The sequence below is a fragment of the Dermacentor albipictus genome, chromosome 5 (assembly GCF_038994185.2).
Source record: "Dermacentor albipictus isolate Rhodes 1998 colony chromosome 5, USDA_Dalb.pri_finalv2, whole genome shotgun sequence".
NCBI lineage: Eukaryota > Metazoa > Arthropoda > Arachnida > Ixodida > Ixodidae > Dermacentor > Dermacentor albipictus.
This window is the reverse complement of record NC_091825.1, coordinates 109292708-109311584: the sequence shown is the minus strand read 5'-3', so window position 1 is coordinate 109311584 and position 18877 is coordinate 109292708. Positions and strand designations below refer to the sequence as shown.

At 44.5% G+C, this 18877-nt stretch overlaps 1 protein-coding gene across 1 annotated transcript; it reads right to left on the bottom strand.

Moving 5' to 3' along the window:
- Nucleotides 1–5074: 5074 nt before the first annotated feature.
- LOC135920700 (uncharacterized) lies at nt 5075–17707 on the bottom strand. Its single transcript, XM_065454922.1, has 3 exons — nt 17462–17707; nt 7970–8101; nt 5075–6870 (listed from the first exon to the last, which is right to left on the bottom strand). Exons 1-3 carry the CDS (start codon nt 17489–17491, stop codon nt 6496–6498), a joined length of 537 nt encoding a protein of 178 aa, XP_065310994.1. The 5' UTR covers nt 17492–17707; the 3' UTR covers nt 5075–6495.
- Between the last annotated feature and the right edge of the window lie 1170 nt (nt 17708–18877).

Below are 18877 nucleotides of genomic sequence, written 5' to 3'. Positions count from 1 at the left end.
ATGCTGTAATAAAACTAGGTAGGGATGCCCCGTACTTTGTCCATGGCCACTTGATTCTTAATTTCAGAGGACAAATCCGAAATTATATTAAAGAGCAAGATTTTGGAGCAAGATTTTTCTCTTCTTAAGTTTCCTTAGCCACTTCCGTAATTTCAGTTTTACTATGGAGAACCATGGATTCTTACTTTTGGTTTCTTAACAATGTTTGGCACAAAACGCATACAGCTGTTAAACGCTTAGATGAGTTCGAACGGCTGCAACAAGAAGCTGCACCCAGACACACGCACTCTCGCTGTCCGATTTCAACTTCGTGGAAATTGGCGACGGCTCGGCGCGGATTCTGGGCAGCAAACGCGAGCGCTGAATTCGAAGTCCGTTGAGCTCGTGGGCTTTGGGACGCGACGGGGGAGTACAAGAGTTTCTGCTGAAAACAAAGGGAATAAAACATAAAGTAAACTAAGGCTCTGCGGATGGGGAATGCGCGCTAGGATTTAATGCCAAAATCAACAGCGCGGCACACACACACACAGTTGCACATACCCGCCTACTCAAAGTCACTTCCAAGAGGCTCATGGAAGTGTGGCAGATGCCTAGTTTAACGAGCCTAGTAATCCAAGTTGGTATGAACGAGGTTCGTTGAGCGGCGGCACGTAAGTTGTAGCACACGCTCAGTAACGTAGGTTGGCGGAAATTCGGCACATATACAATGTCAGATTCCCGTGATCCAAAGTTGGCCCAACGATCGTCTTCGAATCTGGTTCCCTGATATCACACAGCAGTGTGACGCTGCGAACCACTAGAACCATAATCCGGTGTTGGTGTGAGTACACCATGCGCCATAAAGACTATGAACCTTTGACGTTTTGGTGGAACTTGAAGCTACGACGTTTGGTGTTAATTAAAGATCAGTTAATTACAGTCGAGGTAAAGCACTCACGCCCACGATCTTTGGTGGTAGTCGAACCCACGAGCTTCGGTGTTCAATAAGGCGAAGTTAATTAAGGCACAGTTAATTAACGTAGAGTTCATAAAGGCACTCTAACCCACGCCATCTGCTGGGAGTCGATGTCGAATGCAAGAAACCCAGCAGGTCAAAATTATTCCGGAGCTGTCCACTGTCCCTCAAAACCCACTATCGAGTTTGGGGGCATTAAACTCCACATTTATTCCTTTTTCCCCATGCTGCAAAAAAGAAAAGAAAAAAAAGGTGCTCCAGTGGAGGTGCTTGGTATCAATCGCTGTGCCTCTCGCATGCATAGCGAGCGCTCTACCTCATTACCCCTGTTTTTCTTTTCATGATCTCTATTTCAGGCACTCATGACTCCTGCGAGAAACAAACAGATAAACGAGCTAAGAAGTCTATTCTAGATGTACGGCGACTAAGACAAATACACAGAGCACCGTAGAGTTCCTCCATATACAGCTTTTCTGGACACGTACCAACTAGCGCCCCAAGCGGCCCCGGCACGAAGCTAGCTCGTTTTCGATGGAACGAGCGGGGTTTTCGCGAATAACAATAGCTGTAGGTCGATTTTTGAAAAGGCAGGTTACATACATGCCCTGGAAAACAATCCACACGAGCCAAATGCAGGGATCACTCTCTGGCAAACAAGAATTTTGTTCCCAGAGTGGTTTAAGATTCGGCAATGGAAGCCTATGGAAACGACAAAGGTTTGTGCTCGATTTTTGAGACAAAAACGGTATCTGTGGTAAAACTACGGCGTCTATCGTAAATGTCGCTGCAGCGTATGTAGTCAGGAAACTCAGCTTTCAATTGATCCTATCTCGACTCTCTACGCGTCTCGTAACACTGTTCCCAAAAGCGATTTCTGACACAAAATCGTACAAGTTCACGTGGTATTTATACCCGGGCGCATCACTTGAAGAAACGTTGGAAGCCCTGGCCGAGTCGTTGATCGCTAGCACATATCGTTATGCGTCATGCTGGCAGCGGTTTGATGCCCTGCTGCGTGATTCTCGTTTCTTTAACGCCACGTAGGACTGAGTTCGACAGTCCTCCACCAGATGGCCGAAACACAAGACTCAAGGTCTGGCTCCAGCTTTGGTTTATTCAGGAGGGCTCTTCAAATATGATATTTTCTATTTTTACTTCCTAAAACGTAGGAAAGTTCCAGGCGTTATAAGTCGGAAGCAGAGGAAACGACGGACCTGCGAGTGTGCCCGATGAGCGGGAAGCATCCAACGCCTCTAGGCAATGGATGTAACCCTCAGTACTCCGGCGTCTGAGGCGCCTAAGGAACAACGCAGCTCTTTGGATGGATGGATGGATTGGACGGACGGACGGACGGACGGACGGACGGACGGACGGACGGACGGACGGACGGACGGATGGTTGGATGGATGGATGGGATGGGATGGGATGGGATGGGATGGATGGATACTGTCAAATCGCCAAACGTTTGCCAAGAAATGCTTCGGATTTGAAAAAAAAAATATTGACCGCGTCATATCCTCTTAAGACCCGTAGACAGCTCAGGGACATCAGCACTTTTTACGTCAGTTCTTATTACTGACTCGTATGTTACGAACGTGAGTAAACTTTTTTTTTCTCTCTTTAATACTACAGATAGATGATGAAAGCAGTCTCTGAGTACGTGGTGAAAGTAACCGTCTCCTGATATTTCTTGCTGTAAGAACCGTCTCTTTGTCGTTCAAGATGTAATAGCATTGTGTTACAGCAGGATGTCATATTGATGCTACATCCTGCCCATAGGAGGCACGTACTGACGTCACTGGGGCCGCTATATATTTGTACAGCTCGCCCTGAGCGCACGCCTTTTGAGGTGTAAATACGTACTTTATTAACAATAATTTATCCGTGGATGCGGCACACAAGCCGATCCAAAACTTGAAACTGCAAATAATGACAAGCAACACAGTTTTTAAATCATACTGACTTTTTTTAAGAACCTTGCAGTTGCTGATTTCCCTTTCCACAGGAACTTGGCTGCTTGCTCGAAGTGCCCCTTTTGCGTCGTTTCAGCGACAGAAGACCTTTAACAGAAATCTCGGAGACGGAGGAGTGAAACTTTTTTGCGAACAATATTTATTTTCTCGTAAAACATGACGCGACATTCGTAAACCTTACGAAAACTTTGGGAGAGTTGCGATATATGCTTAAAGCCAATGTGCATTATAATTTATAATCCACAAGAGGTCCTACTAGGATACGCTCTCTCAATAAACATTTCCTTCGTGCATCACTGTCGTCTGCGCTGAAGCGCTTTATCTAGTACAGAGTCCTTCGGAAAAGACTGACTTAACAACGGGCGCTTCGTGCTACCAGTGAGGTGCCAGTACGTGCTTGGTCCTTTTACCAGGCAGGCAACTTTACAACAGTCATAATAACACAGTTCGGTCATAGCCGGGTATTACGGGTCATAACGAAATGATACCGCATATCGAATTCAAACTACTCGAAGAGCATAGGTGAATTGCAATTGTTAGGATTCAATTCTAATTCCACGTGCACGTGAAACTTTGGTTTTCACACCAGGGGCGCGATCGGAGATATTTTGTTCGCTGCGCGTTCTGTTCAGTTGCTGCAACGTCACAAAGTTACAGTATGCAAAATTTGTGACAGCGGGGCGGAGAGAGCAGCCAATCAGGAAGCGGTGACCTCCCCGGAAGTTTACTTCCGTCGTTTGTCGTCTGCTTGCAAGCAGTATACTACAAAACCAAATGTTTCTCGTCTTCCAAATGAATTAAATCTTTATCTAAAAAAATGTATTTTTCTTCTCAAGCCCAAACACGTTTTCAAATAGTAGTACGTGTGACTACTGCAATTTATAACTACAAGGTTCTTTGCGTCGTCCCTAGGTGGTGTCGCGCAAAGCGAGAAGGAAAAAGAAAAAAAAAACGACGGGAAGAGTGGCGCACTTTTCAAGAGGCAGCGACAACATCCCAGTGGCTCGCTGGCACCGATGATGTTGTCGATTTCTCTGTGCAACCAACGAATTATTTGTTTCGAGAAAGAAAAACGACGCCGGAATTCACTTTCTGTCATTTCTTCAAACGCGTTTCGCAAACGTGCCATTCTGCAGCCGCAAAGGCCGCCTGTTGGATCCAATCCAATCCACCAGACGCGCCATGCGAAGCCGTATGATCGCTCCAAACTTCTCAACTCCCGTCGCGTTCGGACGAAATGCTCGGTGGGCGGATGATTGACAGGAGCGTGTCGTCATTTTGACGTCACCAAAAACGGGGCGGCGCCCCGCGGCTGGCGACGTCGGCGCGGAGTAGGCCAATCGCGCGCGCCGGTAACCGAACGAACGCGCCGAACAACCATCTCCGATCGCACCCCAGAAGAAAGCGCGAGGTGTTTTGTTTTCGCCATCTGTAAACGGTGCCAGGAAACGCGCGGAACGTAATAGCGTCATCTTCCGAGAGGTGGCGGGACCATCTTAGGCAAACTGTCAGATTGTGCAGATGTACGGGTTACTGTATTAAAGCTTTAAAGTCCTAAGAGCCATCGCATGAGAAATGTATTATGTTTAGTAACCTTACGTGTTCCTCCTTCGGTCGTTTTATCAATGCTTGAGCTGGTTCGGCAAGAGCTCCTGACAGCATTGAAATGTACGACGGCAAAGCTTTGTGAGTGCTTTACTGCGCAGCTAGACGACATTGCGGAGAAGACTTCAAACAACCGTTAAGTGTCTTTTTTTTTTGCTTCTCTTCTGTTATTATTATTGATATTTTATTTAAATTTTTTGCGATTGCTAGTAGAGGGTCATTTTTTAGAAACTTTCTGATTTAAACGTTCAGTACTTTGCTTTTCGACGTCCGTTTCAAAACTGGATCAAAATAAATACAGCTGCTGATGAAACTAATCACTCTGAGGTAAAGTACCAATGAGGAGGCGTATATCGTGCTCTATTACAGCGCTCAGCGCCCTCATGAGAGCTGCGCTATGGGCTCAGTCACAATCATAAGGAATCCACAAACAAACACTGCGTAACGGCATCGCTTCTTTATTTAAACAGCGCGAAACACTAATGTGAAACAAATGTGCATATATTACAAAAGCTCGCGACTTGTGATCTTGGGTATTCAGGTACCGCTTTCTGTTGAATAAAATATGAGCTTCTATGCTGTACTCATCTCATCATATTTATTAATGATTTTTTTCTGTATTGCATTGCTTTCTTTCTGCCATAAATTTGTGTGCTCATAGTCCCGAACAATCGCCATGTTAGTGTCACTTTGAACTTGTCGATATTGGATGGCGCAGTAGAATACGATGTGATTAAGAAAAATAGATTACGTAAAATGGGGAAATACGAGCGAGAAGTAAAAGTCGGCATCTCTATAAATATAATTCCCGGCATCTGCTTGTGAAATGTTTCGACAGAAAATACGTGGAACTATCGGAAGCTGCCATCTTTCGAGTAGTTCCGTGGTCGTTCTTCCGACGCCTGCTATAGAATGTCAGGTAGACTAAAAAATCTTTACTAATGATATCAAAAGTTGTGGCAGAAAACAGCGTCGAACCTGCCTACATGCATAGTCTCACTGTTTTTACTGCATGCTAACCCATTAGCTACTCCATCAGTTGTAGCTCGTTTGGCGTGTTTTCGCACTTTACATTTAATGAGGTGGACAATGGAGCCAAACGATTAAGCAGGCTAGATTCGTAGCATTACCAGGCATTACCTTCTTCGGAGCCTCTCAGCATTTGTTTCCAGGCCTATGCAGCTAATTAATTAGAGGACGAAAACTCCGTTCGGGAGCGGAACTTATCTCCATGAAACTCTCACACGTCGGACCTATACGTAGCATTGACGTTATATCGAGCTCCATTTGGAAATTAATAGAAATTTTTTTATCTCTTATGCAGCTATTTCCAGGGTGAATTTATTATTTTCGTTTCTTTGGAGGGTTGTTTTTCCTATGTGGTATAGCTTCCCTGTAAACAGTCTTTTGCAGCAAGAAATGAAGCAGTTATGGTGGTTATTAGGCATTTCATTTCAGGAAATGCGTAAACTGGCGCCTCTTTGCGCGCTTTACTTTTCCAACGCGCTATGCTAACTGTAACGCACTCAAAATCCCAGGTGTGTAATTCATCACTCTGTCCTGACGCAATCTACACTATCCTCATCACCGCCTATTTATGCGGACTGCGGGACGAAGGCCTCATACAGCGATCTACAATCGCCCCTTTGTTGCATCAGCTGACCCCGTCCTATGCATGCAAGTTTCCTAATTTGAGTACACCACCTAATGCTCTGCAGTATGCGACCAATTTTCATTTCCTTTGGCATCCGCTCTGTAACTATAATAGACCATCGGTCGTATGCCCTTCGCATTACTTGGCCCGCAACCCAGCTTCATTTGTTTTCTCGTAATGTCTACAATAACTTTTTTCCCGATTTTCTTTTGAATAACTATGGTAGCTGTGTAATCTCTAGAGATACTTGCCGAGATATTCGCGTATGCATCCTGTGTTCCTTGCCTACGCGAACGTGTAACGCGGGCTTAGTGAAACCCTCCGCCGACCGGGTAATCGGCGTACCAGCCGAAGGCACCGTAGCCGCTTGAGTAGGCACCCATGTCGAGGTAGCCTTCGGCCTGATTGCCGTAGCCCGTGGCGGACCCTTGCAGATCTCCTTGCTGTGCCGGTGCGTACGATGCCTGCGCTGTGGCCGGCGACAGCTGGTAGCGAGTCGGCTGTGGCATGACTGCTCTCACTGGGCCTCGGTGAGCGTGCCTCTTCGCAGGCTGCGACGCGGTCATCCCGCTGTACTGCGGCCCATGTCGTACGGCGAGCGCCGGCAGTGCTTGCCGTTCGTCAGAAGTCTCAGGCTGTCCTTCGCTCCCTTGTTGTGTCATTGGTGCCTTCACTACAAAAGGCTGCGGAAGGAGGAGGGTAATAGTTTGCTTGCCTTTGGCGTGATTTCATGCACATAAAGTGAGCACTCTCATATACGGCGCCTGCCCCGGTACTTGCCTTCGATGTTAGTCCCCTCTTGCGACTCAGTTATGGAGGTACGAGGTTAAGAAACAATAGAAAGAAGTACTGACAAATCAGTTTTGCGGAAGCCCGTAAGGTGGAAGAAAATTCATGAAAGGAAAATATTGACACGTACCCGGAGCAGAGTGAACTTTTCTTCAACTGCTAAGATTTCTCTCTGAGAAACACGCATGAGTTTACTTTGTAGCTTCGGGCTACAAGACGGGTGGATGTGAATATTTCCGTTTCAGAAAGTGAACTGTGGTCGGTGTTCAGGACACGGGAGTTACCTTTCTTGCTTTAAATAAAAAAAATGTCAACGCGGATCACAATAGTTTGCATACTTTAATTTTCTCTCTCAGCACGCACGCACGCACGCACGCACGCACGCACGCACATAGTATAACGTTTGTGTACGGCTCTCTTACGTTTGCATATAGCAGGGTGACATCGTGCTTTCCGTTATAATTATGGTGTAGAGGCATGCTCGTCTTAGCGGTCAATTTCTCTTGCTACACATCAACTGAAACAAAACACGGTAACATTCGATTTCTACCTTCCGTGTTCATGTTCTTCGGGCTTTTCGTCCTCCTGTCTTCCAACTAGCACCTATGTCTCCCAATGTCCATCCACGTTGGAATTACTCGCAATTACTAATTAAAATAAAGAAATGACTAATTAATGGAATTTAAAGTCGATGAAGGAACAACTTCCCGCAGCAAAATATATATATATATATATATATATATATATATATATATATATATATATATATATATATATATATATATATATATATATATATATATATATATATATATATATATATATATATGTATTTATTTATTTGAAGAAAGAAACTAAGGAGCACACTTACGAAAATCGCATTTTTAATGGTTTAAGGTTTCGGCTGTGGCACGGCCTTCGTCAGAATATAAGTATATATGGAACAGCCTGCTCACATGGCTGTTTCATACCAATGCGAGAGATGCAGCTTACCGTGATGGACAGCTGCTCCTGCTGCTGGCTTTCTTCGGCAATCAACGGGTCGTAGTGGAATATCAGAGGCAACGCCCCTGCGAAGCCCAGTGACGCCAGGGACAAAAGGGTTGCGCTGATGACCAGCAGCTGCTGTGGGTGGAGGGACAACTTTTGCATAACAGAGCCACTACTACTGCCGCCATAATAATCACAAGTGCAATTTTTGTTTTCGTGTGCAGCAATTTTTTTTTCAGGAGTAATAGGGACAATAGGGACAAATAGGGACAAAAAACAGTTCTTGATAACGATGGCTTGTGCAAGTGGGGAGACTTACATATTGCCGCAAGTATTCAGTCAGCATTTAGGCAAAAAATTTCAGCAATCCTTTAAATGCTTTCATCTAAACATCCGCTCAGTTTCTAATAAGAAAAACGACCTCTCCTTGTTTTTGAACAGCTAGGACAATCATTTGACACGATACTGTTAACAGAAACATGGTCAACGAACGATGCGGATATTTTCCGTATCCCAAATTATAGTACCTTCTACTTAAATCGGCCATACTCTCGCGGAGGCGGAGTTTGCATCCTGGTAAAGGAAGTATTCGAGTGTGACTTACTGCCCGAACTTTCCGCAACAACAACTGACTATGAAATTCTAGCAATAAGAATGCATAACACCGTTATTATAGTGTGTTATCGCCCTCCTAATGGCAGCGTTAGCAAGTTTTTTGATAAATTAGAAGAAATCTTTGAGTTTGTTAATAAAAATCGGCTTGATTTAATTTTCGGCGGGGACATCAATATTAATATGATGAAAAACGATTCCCAAACTTTACAATTAGATATTTTACTGAAGGTGAATGGTTTAGTGAATGTAATAGACTTGCCCACTAGAGTTACCGAATATTCATCATCTTTAATTGATATTTTTTTCACAAATATCATCCCTGAAAAAGTTAAGGCGGGTGTACTTGCCTATGACCTCAGTGACCACTTGCCTATATTTATTTGCGCCAAAGGGCACATTCGAGAGAAAGTAACGCAGCCAATGCGCCAGATGCAAAAAATAACCCCGCGCAACTTGTCTATATTTCGGGAACAAATACAAAATGCCTGTTGGGATGATGTATATAGATCCCACGAAGCAAATGGGGCCTATGAAAAATTTCTTCACATTGTCAAATCAATATGTGAATCTAGCTTTCCCTCAGTGCGCGTTAAGCCAAGCAAAAAAATTCGGAAACCATGGATTCTCGGACGAATCGCACATAAAAATGTTCTCTATGGCAAGTTTATTTCAACTAAAGATATCGAATTATTCCGCCAATTTAAAGTGTGCCGTAATCGCCTCGATAAAGATATAAAAAAGGCTAGGCGAGAATGTTTTGCAAACTTCTTTGCAGCAGCTGCTGGGTGCTCTGAGATTATGTGGAAAAGGCTCAGCTCTGTATTAAGGCATCATCCGCCTATCAGTAAACTTCTTAAATTAGATATTAATGGTATAGAATTATCTGGGAAGCGGCTTGCAGATACATTTAATACATATTTCGCAAGTGCAGGTAATACGCCTATGCAACCAAATGATCTTAGTAATATTCCGGTTAATAGCAACACTATTTTTCTTAAACCTGTAGATGAAAACGAAGTAATCCACATAATTAAAAATCTAAACAGCAGCAGTGCGAAAGATATTGACGGGTTACAGATAAAACCATTAAAATACGTTGTTGATATCCTGGCTCCATGCATTGCATATATTTTCAACCTTTGTCTCGGTCAAGCTATTTTTCCCAGTAAAATGCAAGAAGCACGCATTAGTGTCCTATATAAAAAAGGCGACAAAAATGACATGAGCAACTATCGTCCAATATCAATTCTCCCTATGTTCTCGAAGGTACTTGAAAAAATAATTTTATATCGGCTTTTGGATTTTGAGCAAAAACATAAACTTCTAAATGAATGCCAATTTGGCTTTCGCAAAGGCCTTAGCATGGAATGTGCCTTACTTGCTCAGAAAGAGTTAATTTCAAGGGCGATTGATGAGGGAAAACTGGTTCTGGGGTTGTTCGTAGATTTCACAAAAACATTTGATTGTGTCAATCATTAACTTCTTATTAGGAAACTCATACGTTATGGTTACCGCGGGAAGGTTGCATCCCTCATCACATGTTATCTAGAACACCGTAAGCAAAGGGTCGGTATTAATGATGAACTCTCTAGTCCACTGCCCGTTTCTTGTGGCGTACCACAAGGCAGTATTTTGGGCCCTTTCCTCTTTAATTTTTATATTAATGATATCATTAGTATCAGTATCAAGGCAAGCTATATAATTTACGCCGATGATACCAGCATATTCCTGATAAGAAAGTCGGCGGATGAATTAGTTGAGGAAGCAAACTTAATTCTTCAAAAATTGCATGAATGGACACGTAAAAATTGTCTTAAAATAAACACAAACAAAACAAAAGGAATAATTTTTCGAAGCAAAAATAAAAGCGTGATAATTAATACCCCTATACTGCTAAATTCAACTCCTATCGATATAGTTCCGTACTTTAAAACTTTAGGTGTTATCTTTCAAGAAAACTTATTCTGGGATATGCACGTAAATTCCTTGGCGGCAAAATTGTCTCAAATAATCGGGCTTGTTTACCGTAACCGTCATATACTGCCAACAAAAATAATGATTCTGATTTTCAACACACTGTTTCTTTCTAGTCTAAACTACTGTCACTTAGTTTGGGCTACTACCACGCAAGGAAATTTGGAAAAACTTTATGTACTGCAAAAAAAATTCCTACGAGTCGTAGAAAATGTTCCAAAATATGTTCATACACGTGAATTTTTTATAAAATACAATGTAATGCCAATTACCAGTATGTACGATTATCGACTCTGTAGAGCGTACAAACAAGAAATAAAAAATGGAGCCAGCTTTCTAAGAACACTAGCGGATTTAAAAATCAACATTACAGCATATGCGACAAGGTCCAGAGAGTTTTGGAAAGTAGAAACCTTCAGAACAACATACGGACAACAAACTATTCGTAACAACCTGCCAAGGTTACTGAATAAATTACACAATGAAACCACTGGATGGGAAAATACCTCTCTTAAAGCTCTGTATAGTTATTTCTGCCTCCAATAGATTGTTCCCTGGCCCTCCAATAGATTGTTCCCTGGCGTTCGCAAATTTTTTCCTTATCGAAAACAACTAGTCGCATTGTATAGCTTATATTCTTGGTTTTTTCATTTGTTTAGTTTGTATGAGAAATGTTATTCTTACACCTTGTGTTATGATTATGTCTTTCTCACCCTTGTGTTTCTTCTTTTTTGAAAAGTTGTGATACTATTGTGCCTATCATTGTTTTTTATCCTTATTGGTTAGAGATGATTTTTACTATGACCTGTTAGAGCACATCTCTCTTTTTCTTCATTTGCTTCGCATGGTTCGCGATGCTCACTATTGTGTAAAGGACATATCTAAACAATGATGTTCTACCTTTGTGCTCGCTAACGCCGCGCAAAACGCCAGTGCGGGGGCCTGCGGCTTCGTCAAGCTGTCCATGTGGCAGCTTTTTCTGCATGCTCCTCGCGTCATGTACTGATGCGAATAAACATCATTGTCATTGTCATTGTCAATAAGCCTATGAATAACTGTGAGGCCTTGTGTCTCCCTGGTGAATTAAATTCCGGAATCAGCTATATCGCGATTTGTGCGTCCAGGTCAACGTATGCGATGTATGTTCAAAAGGCGTAGATGATGTCTATAGGCTGTTTGCAAGCCGGAGCAAGTGTAAAGGAAGTAGCCTCATTATTGTTTGCGAAGAAATGCGTTCACAAGAAAAAAAAAGGTCTAGAAAAGGAAGACGAAGTAACACCGCACCGCACGAAATAAGGGCAGTACATCGTCGAGCACCCAAGGCAGATGGCTATATGTGGCTGAATAGTGTTGCAATTTGAGGAAATGTTGATAAGGAAGTAGTCGTCTCCTTTAAAAAAAAGGTACACGTCCGTTAGATGAAGGTTTTTCAAGTGAAAGCCTTAGAACAGTATGGGGAAGGACATCTAAAAATGAAAACAAGGCGTAGCAGGTAAAATGAATGTTGTTTCAACACTCAAATGCTCAAAGGTTTCTGTGTTGTTTTGGTGTCGGAATAGTCGTGAAACGATTAGTCGCTGTAGAAAGCTCCCCAAAATAGGAAAAATCGGCTATGCGGAATCTAGAAACACCCACAAAGTAAGAAAAAGCTAAAGCACCTTTGCCTACGCCTCCCCTTTCAATAAAGTCTTTTCCACGCTATGCCACTAAAATAGAAGAGCACTCTTTTATTATGGAAAAATAATACGAGCCACAAACCACACCTTGTGATAGAGTCCATGTGTGGAGGTCTTGTATATGCACTGTGACGGACGAACGAGCAGGAACTAAACAAAAACATGGCAACGTGATCTGTCTCCTTGACCATTAACTTGTTTTTGTGCTTTTGCCGTTGTTTACATTTTGTTTGCTCATTTCTGAATGTTATGATCGGGAACTGACTCGCTCATTGGTGTACCGTAACTATGTCTATTTGAGATTGTATTCGCGTCGTCTGCTGATCAGTCGCGTTTTGTGTATGTTTTTCTTGTTTGTTTGTTTGTTTGTTTGTTTGTTTCTTTGTTTGTTTGTTTGTAGCATGTAGAAAGTGAAGTTAGCCACAAACAAATATCACGTACACGAACCGATAGACGACGCGAATACAATCTCAGATACATATAGGCAAGGTGATGAGTGAAGGGTGGCTACGGGCCTCGGTACATCTCCACCCATGACCTCTCATTCAAAGCTCTAGAAGCGCAGGGGCTGCGTAACCGTCTTTTGAAACACACACCACGCCCGCTCTTTCGAAAAGGCGAGAACCGTCAAACAAAACAGCGAGTGAAGAGACGAAACACAGGACCGGCTATGGTGCAAACGTCGAAGAACACTGCAAGCGACAGTCAGACCCCGCTTGTAAAAATACAGAAGAAAACACGACCTTTAGGCACTGCATCGCTGGCTTTCATCACTACACATAGTCCCTGGCGCAAAGAGACGACAAGTCAGCCAAAAGAACGCCCTCCAAGTTGCCGTAATGTCACCGTCGGCGTGATTTCGCGAGTATTTCCCGAAGGTGGGATTTTCAACAGTGACTTGTGGCTGCGGCACGTTTAAAATGCAGAGCTATTTATTCCGCGCGTCGGGAAAATACTGAGAGCGATTTTTTTCTTGTTTTTAATGCAACGTATAGCGACTTCAGAACACCCTGCAGTGTGTCATGCGTGAGCGAACACCACACGCCTCAAAAGTGCGCAGCTTACGTGGAGGCTTGTCTAGCCTTCTTAAGTAATATATGCGTCAGAATTTTAGGCTAGTCTACTGTGCAGTGAAATTGACCTACAGGCCATTCGTTACCGCTCCTCGTGGTAACTTTCAGGGAAAGCTGTCTTAGCTGTCCGAGAACAATCTCTTGCAGGAGCAGCGTATAAGGCGCTAAAACATCGCTGCCGATGCTACTCCAACTAAGAAAAAAACTGCAGCGCCGTGTATGCCACGGAATCCTTACAAGACGGCCGAACGACGGACATCCGTGTTGACTTTGTATTGCTTTGAATTCCGCCGCGAGCGCCCTGCGTAACAAAGCGGTTTCGTCAAGAGAAAGCCTCGCTACTGCATCGAATAGGGACAGGTTCTGCATACACCGCGGTATGGTTATTAAGGACGGGACGCACCGATTCACCGATGTGCACTTCGTGAACATCGCACGTGCTCGCTTCGTGCAAGCAAGAAATATATCGAACGCTTTCTGTGGTCGTGTTTATGCTACCGTGGTGTATCGGACGCTCTATACTTGATAACTTACAAAACAACGGCATTCCACGTCGTGTATTCAAGGTCTTATATTTGCGGAAGGATCCGTTACAGTCCGAAGGTAAGCTTCATGCCTTCTTACATTTCTAAGAAACACTGCACTTTTCGGCATGTGGTAGATACCTCAGTGACAGTGTAAAAGAAACACTAAGGCGCAACAGTTGTAGTGCCTCGATCGCCAGGATAAAGTTGCCTGAAGCTGCAACACACCACCACCACCACTACCACCACCACCACTACCACCACCACCACCACCACCACCACGGTATAGCGGCCATGCCTACTCGGGGTTTCGTGCTTTTATGCACGCCAGTCCCTTGTGAATCCCCAACAAACGTGTTGTATTCGCGACTCCGTTTTAGTGCTGATCGCTCTGACGCGTTATGACACACATTTGCTAAGCTAAACGTTTTAAATTGTGCCGACAAGGAGCCAGTAAACAGCATAAAGATACAAGACGCTTTAATTTGCCCTTCACGGCACAATGCTATACGTAGAGATAATCACCCATTCACTTAAGATGTGCACGCTAGTGAAATGAGTACTGAGTAAATCCGCAATTCATAGCAAGCAAGTTATGAAAACATTCTGTTTTGTGAATACTTTCTCTTGAAAGTTTCTAAAGATCTAGTTTGCTTAATCGTTATTCCAGCACACAGTGCTTCGAGCGCAAGGTTATTCCGCTCTGGCATCGCCAACTGCTGGCCTTGTGGTTCGCTCAGCTGGTAGAGACTCTGCCTCCGTCGGGCGGTATAGGATGAGTTCCATTCCTGAACGAAAATGACACTTCTTCAAACGCATGTATTCCTTTTTTGTGGATAGGAACCGGTTTGTGATTTTCCTCTTAGCGTTGCTTTACGATTAGGTGCGTGACAACTCCCCGTTTGAGAATATCGTGTGCACTTGACAGCAAGAATCTGCGCTGCGGCGAGATTACCAGAAGAGAAAATTTATTATAAGGAAGGCAGAAAGAGGGCAACCATCCAATGGACGGTAAGCCAACGCAATCAAGGTTATCGTGCAGTTCCATGCTAAACACCTTTTGCCCGTTTAAGCAGCGATTTGGCTATAGGATACCTTATACTATATAGTTGGCGGCGATTTTTCCGTAGGGCGCATGTTCCGAAAGAGTGGCACCTTTTCTCTGCCATCGCCATCGCCTGGTAAAAAAACGGAGCTCTCATCGGAGGCGTTACTCGCTTACGCGTTCATGCGTTCACCATCAGTGACGCTCCCTTAAGTTAGCCGCACAAGAGAAAGGCGGATTAAGTTAGCCAAGCGCACAGCTTGCGCGCACTTCCAACCAAGTGGGAGTTATTTCTGTGAGATGTCAAATTTCGCCGTATTTATTGTTGAATTCGTTTTACTTACCATTGACGATTGGCTCAAAGTGTCGCTACAGCATCTCTTATTGGCTTAACGCGCCAGCATGGCGCAATTTGGCAATATGCCGGAATTTGGCGTGTGCAGAAAAAAAAGCGCCCTAGCATCTCTGCGAACAACACGTGCCTTGCCACGAGGAGTCGAACAATGCGAGGCGCTCGAAAAATGGTCTCCGCGAGCGTTTCAAGAAAGAGCGAGAGAGAGAGAAAAGAAAAAGAGAAGAATTAGAAAGAAAGAAAGAAAGAAAGAAAGAAAGAAAGAAAGAAAGAAAGAAAGAAAGAAAGAAAGAAAGAAAGAAAGAAAGAAAGAAAGAAAGAAAGAAAGAAAGAAAACGTCGGTCACGCGAGATTGTTTGACTTTCAAAGGGTTCCTTCGGTATTCTTTCTGTAGAGCGGCCTCGGGCGCATCGCCTTTTGTTTGAGTCAGCGCGAGCGCAGTGTTTCGGAGTCGCAGATGAGAATATTGCTCAAGGGTTGCGAACTTTGCCCATGCCTATGTCGTTGCTGCGAGCGTCTGTGAGGCCGAATCGCTATTCACTGCCGTCGCCGTGCTGAACGGCCCGTGTCCCTTGAGATGACAATCTTTTATTCTTTGTGTTCGAGGTATTCTAGAGCTAAGAGAGTTCCCACGTGGACCCTACCTTTTGTGAGGGCTCCTTAATTGTCCAGCTTACGCTATCACACACTCTCTCTCTCTCTTTCGTAGTCGTCGATGTTGAAAGGCTTGTTCTTTGCCCGGCCTTTAAGCTGTTTCTATAATCTTCCCTGCTTGCAATTTTCGTTGTGTGATGGCGTCCTCAATCAGGTTGTGCAAACGAAAGTCTTCTCTTCTTTCGTCGTCGGACATTGCATCGCAGCTTTCCATGATCGGCGTACATAGTGGTCATTTTCTCTATAATAATACAGCCTTAATGAATTTAGGCTACCCGCCGTGGTTACTTAGTGGCTATGGTGTTGGGCTGCTAAGCACGAAGTCGCGCGATCGAATCCTGGCCACGGCAGCCTCATTTCGCTGGCGGAGAAATGCGAAAACACCCGTGTACTTAGGTTTAGGTGCAGGTTAAAGAACCCAGGTCGTCAAAATTTCCGGAGTCCCCCACTAAGCCGTGCTTCACAGCGGCTCTGAGCCCCGATTCGCTTATGATTTTTTTTCTTTTTTTGCCGCTTCCTCCTTTCCTATCTCATCTTTTTCTGCCCACACCCCTTTCCCCGTGCAGTGCTGTTGAGGTGTCCTCCTGCGAGAGACAGTTACGCCACTGCACGTATCTCTTCCAATTTCTCTAAAATCACTTCACACACACATAATCAGATCGTCGTTTTGGCACGTAAAACCTCATAACTTAATTTATTTTTTTTTATTTAGGCTGTCTTTGCAGCATTTTGATTTTCGACGACTTCTTTTGCGAAGAGTGTGCAGAAAATATGCGTAAAATAGTTGGGCAGGGAGGGAGGTGTAGCGCGCTCCTTGAGAAAAAGCTTTAATGACGGTGAAGTTATCACCCATTTGCGAGGTCATTGCTTCGTCAGCATTTGCAAAACACCGAAACTTGACGTCTGTAAGTCATGCAGAGAGCATTGACTGACTGCAAGCGAGGATGACGATTACTACAACGATGAGAATGACGATGAAGACGATGACAAAGGAAGTGACGAGTGAGACAACTGCGATGACGTGACGGCTCCCACGTCACGAAGCACCTAATGGGGTTGACCAAGCCTTGCCAAGAGGACATGTGCACTGAACGAAAGATGCAGCGCAATATAGGCAAGGAAGAACGATGAAATAGACACCAATTGGGGCAGATTCTGGGAGAAATTAAGCATTTGAATGTTTGCGCCAGTTCGTGTCTGCCCCCTCGTTCACCCTAGGCTGTGTGTTGTACTGCGTCTACCATTCAGCACAGTTAGCTAGCCGAACAACAAATCTCAAGATATGTATGCACTTAAGCAAGCACGGGACAGGGCAAGCAGCTGTCGTGTAGGTTTCCGGACATTCGCGTTTTCGTTGTACCAGGCCTCAATTCCAGTTGCGAGCGTTCTTCCTCATGCTTACGCGGCTCGAAGACACCCTAAGAGAAGGCGCTCTAAGAGAAGGTTCAACAAAGTGGCTCGCGAGACCACCGGTTACGGCCGCCGAGTATACTGTATATATACAACACAGCGCTTCACCCCTGCATCCTGATTAGAGAAAATCTGACGTCATCCCTTACAAGCGGCGCCTTTGTGTACATACCAGACCACTCGTCGACGCTATCCGAACCATTTCTGGAATCCTGCAGCCACGAACTCTCGCCAGCGGTCATCTGTGCAAGGCAGCCGGCCATGCGACATCGTCCCTTATATACGGACCATGTCAGCGGTGACGTCAAGCAGCAAACACGTGTCTGTCGCTTAGTTAGGTCTCTCCCTCGTTCGAAGCCTTTAAGTCACAGCAACGGCCACGGACACTTGCTCTTAGTTCTATGATACGTTTCAGACATGTACCTCGTGACAGTGGTTGCTTTTCAGTCATTGTTGCGTTTCTTCTTTCGGCAGCGTGCCGTAAAGGCGCCAAGGCAGATGCCTTGAGCGATGCAGGCTCCCAGAAGTCTCTGCCTTTGCCGATGGTGCTGCCCCGTACCACCGCTTTTTACGTTGCTCAAGCGCATCGTTTCGACGTAAAGCGTCCACGTTACGTCGGCTGCGCACGCACGCTCAGACACACTATGCGCGCGAAGAGTTACCCTCGACAATTCCTGCTGCTTTCGAGCGAGTTCTCTGTAACTGTGTCCAGATTTAGAAAGCGCGCCAGCTGGTCCGAGACGGGGCGAGGGTCCCTTTACCTTTTTCCTTTGTTTTTCCTTTCTTCATTCAGAGCAGAACGACAATAAGAGAAGCTGCTTCTAGAACAGGAAGCGAGTTCAGGGCGGAGTCTACCACGCAAAGTGCCGTTGCAAAGGTTCGTTTTATCTTCAGTGTAATACAACCTGCCTAAATGGGGGATAAGCTCACTTGTGCACTACGCTAGGAAAATGGAGCGCCGTAAACTCATTGAGGCAGAAGCACTTGTCCTTCATAGGACTCAATTTTCGAGAAACACTCGCAGGCTTGATGAAGTGGGTATGCTTTGCACGTACGAGGTCTGAATGAACCGAAACTCTTGAAAATGAGCGTGATAAAGTGACTGGTAGGTATTCCTGCGAAAGGTAGCAAAATGAAATTTAGTAGCTAGGCGCGCATCCTGGGGGCTAAGGACGGTGCGTGGTGAGAGTCTAAGGCGTATTGCGCTTACCAGCACAGGTGCAATAGATTTCAGGCAAAGGACAAGTGAACTTCTGTTCTTGAAAGTGTCTCTGCCATCTCGGAGGGCTATGACTAAATCCAGGAATACACGTCCACTCAAGTCCATCACCTGGCAGAGCAATCGCAGCAATGGTAACAAAATGAATTCGTTTAAACTGGCATGGACGCTTCGATGCTGTCTGTAGAGAAAACTTTGCAGCTAAGAAATAACTTTCAGTCGTCCCTAATAAGAACTATTGTTTGTTTTTTGTTTTTTTCATTTAAATGTAAAAAAAGGCACCGCCAGTATAAATGTCCGCCACATTGCTTTCAGCCGAAAACGGCCTAGGTGGAGCGCTCTCCAAGGATTATATCTTATGAACCCAAA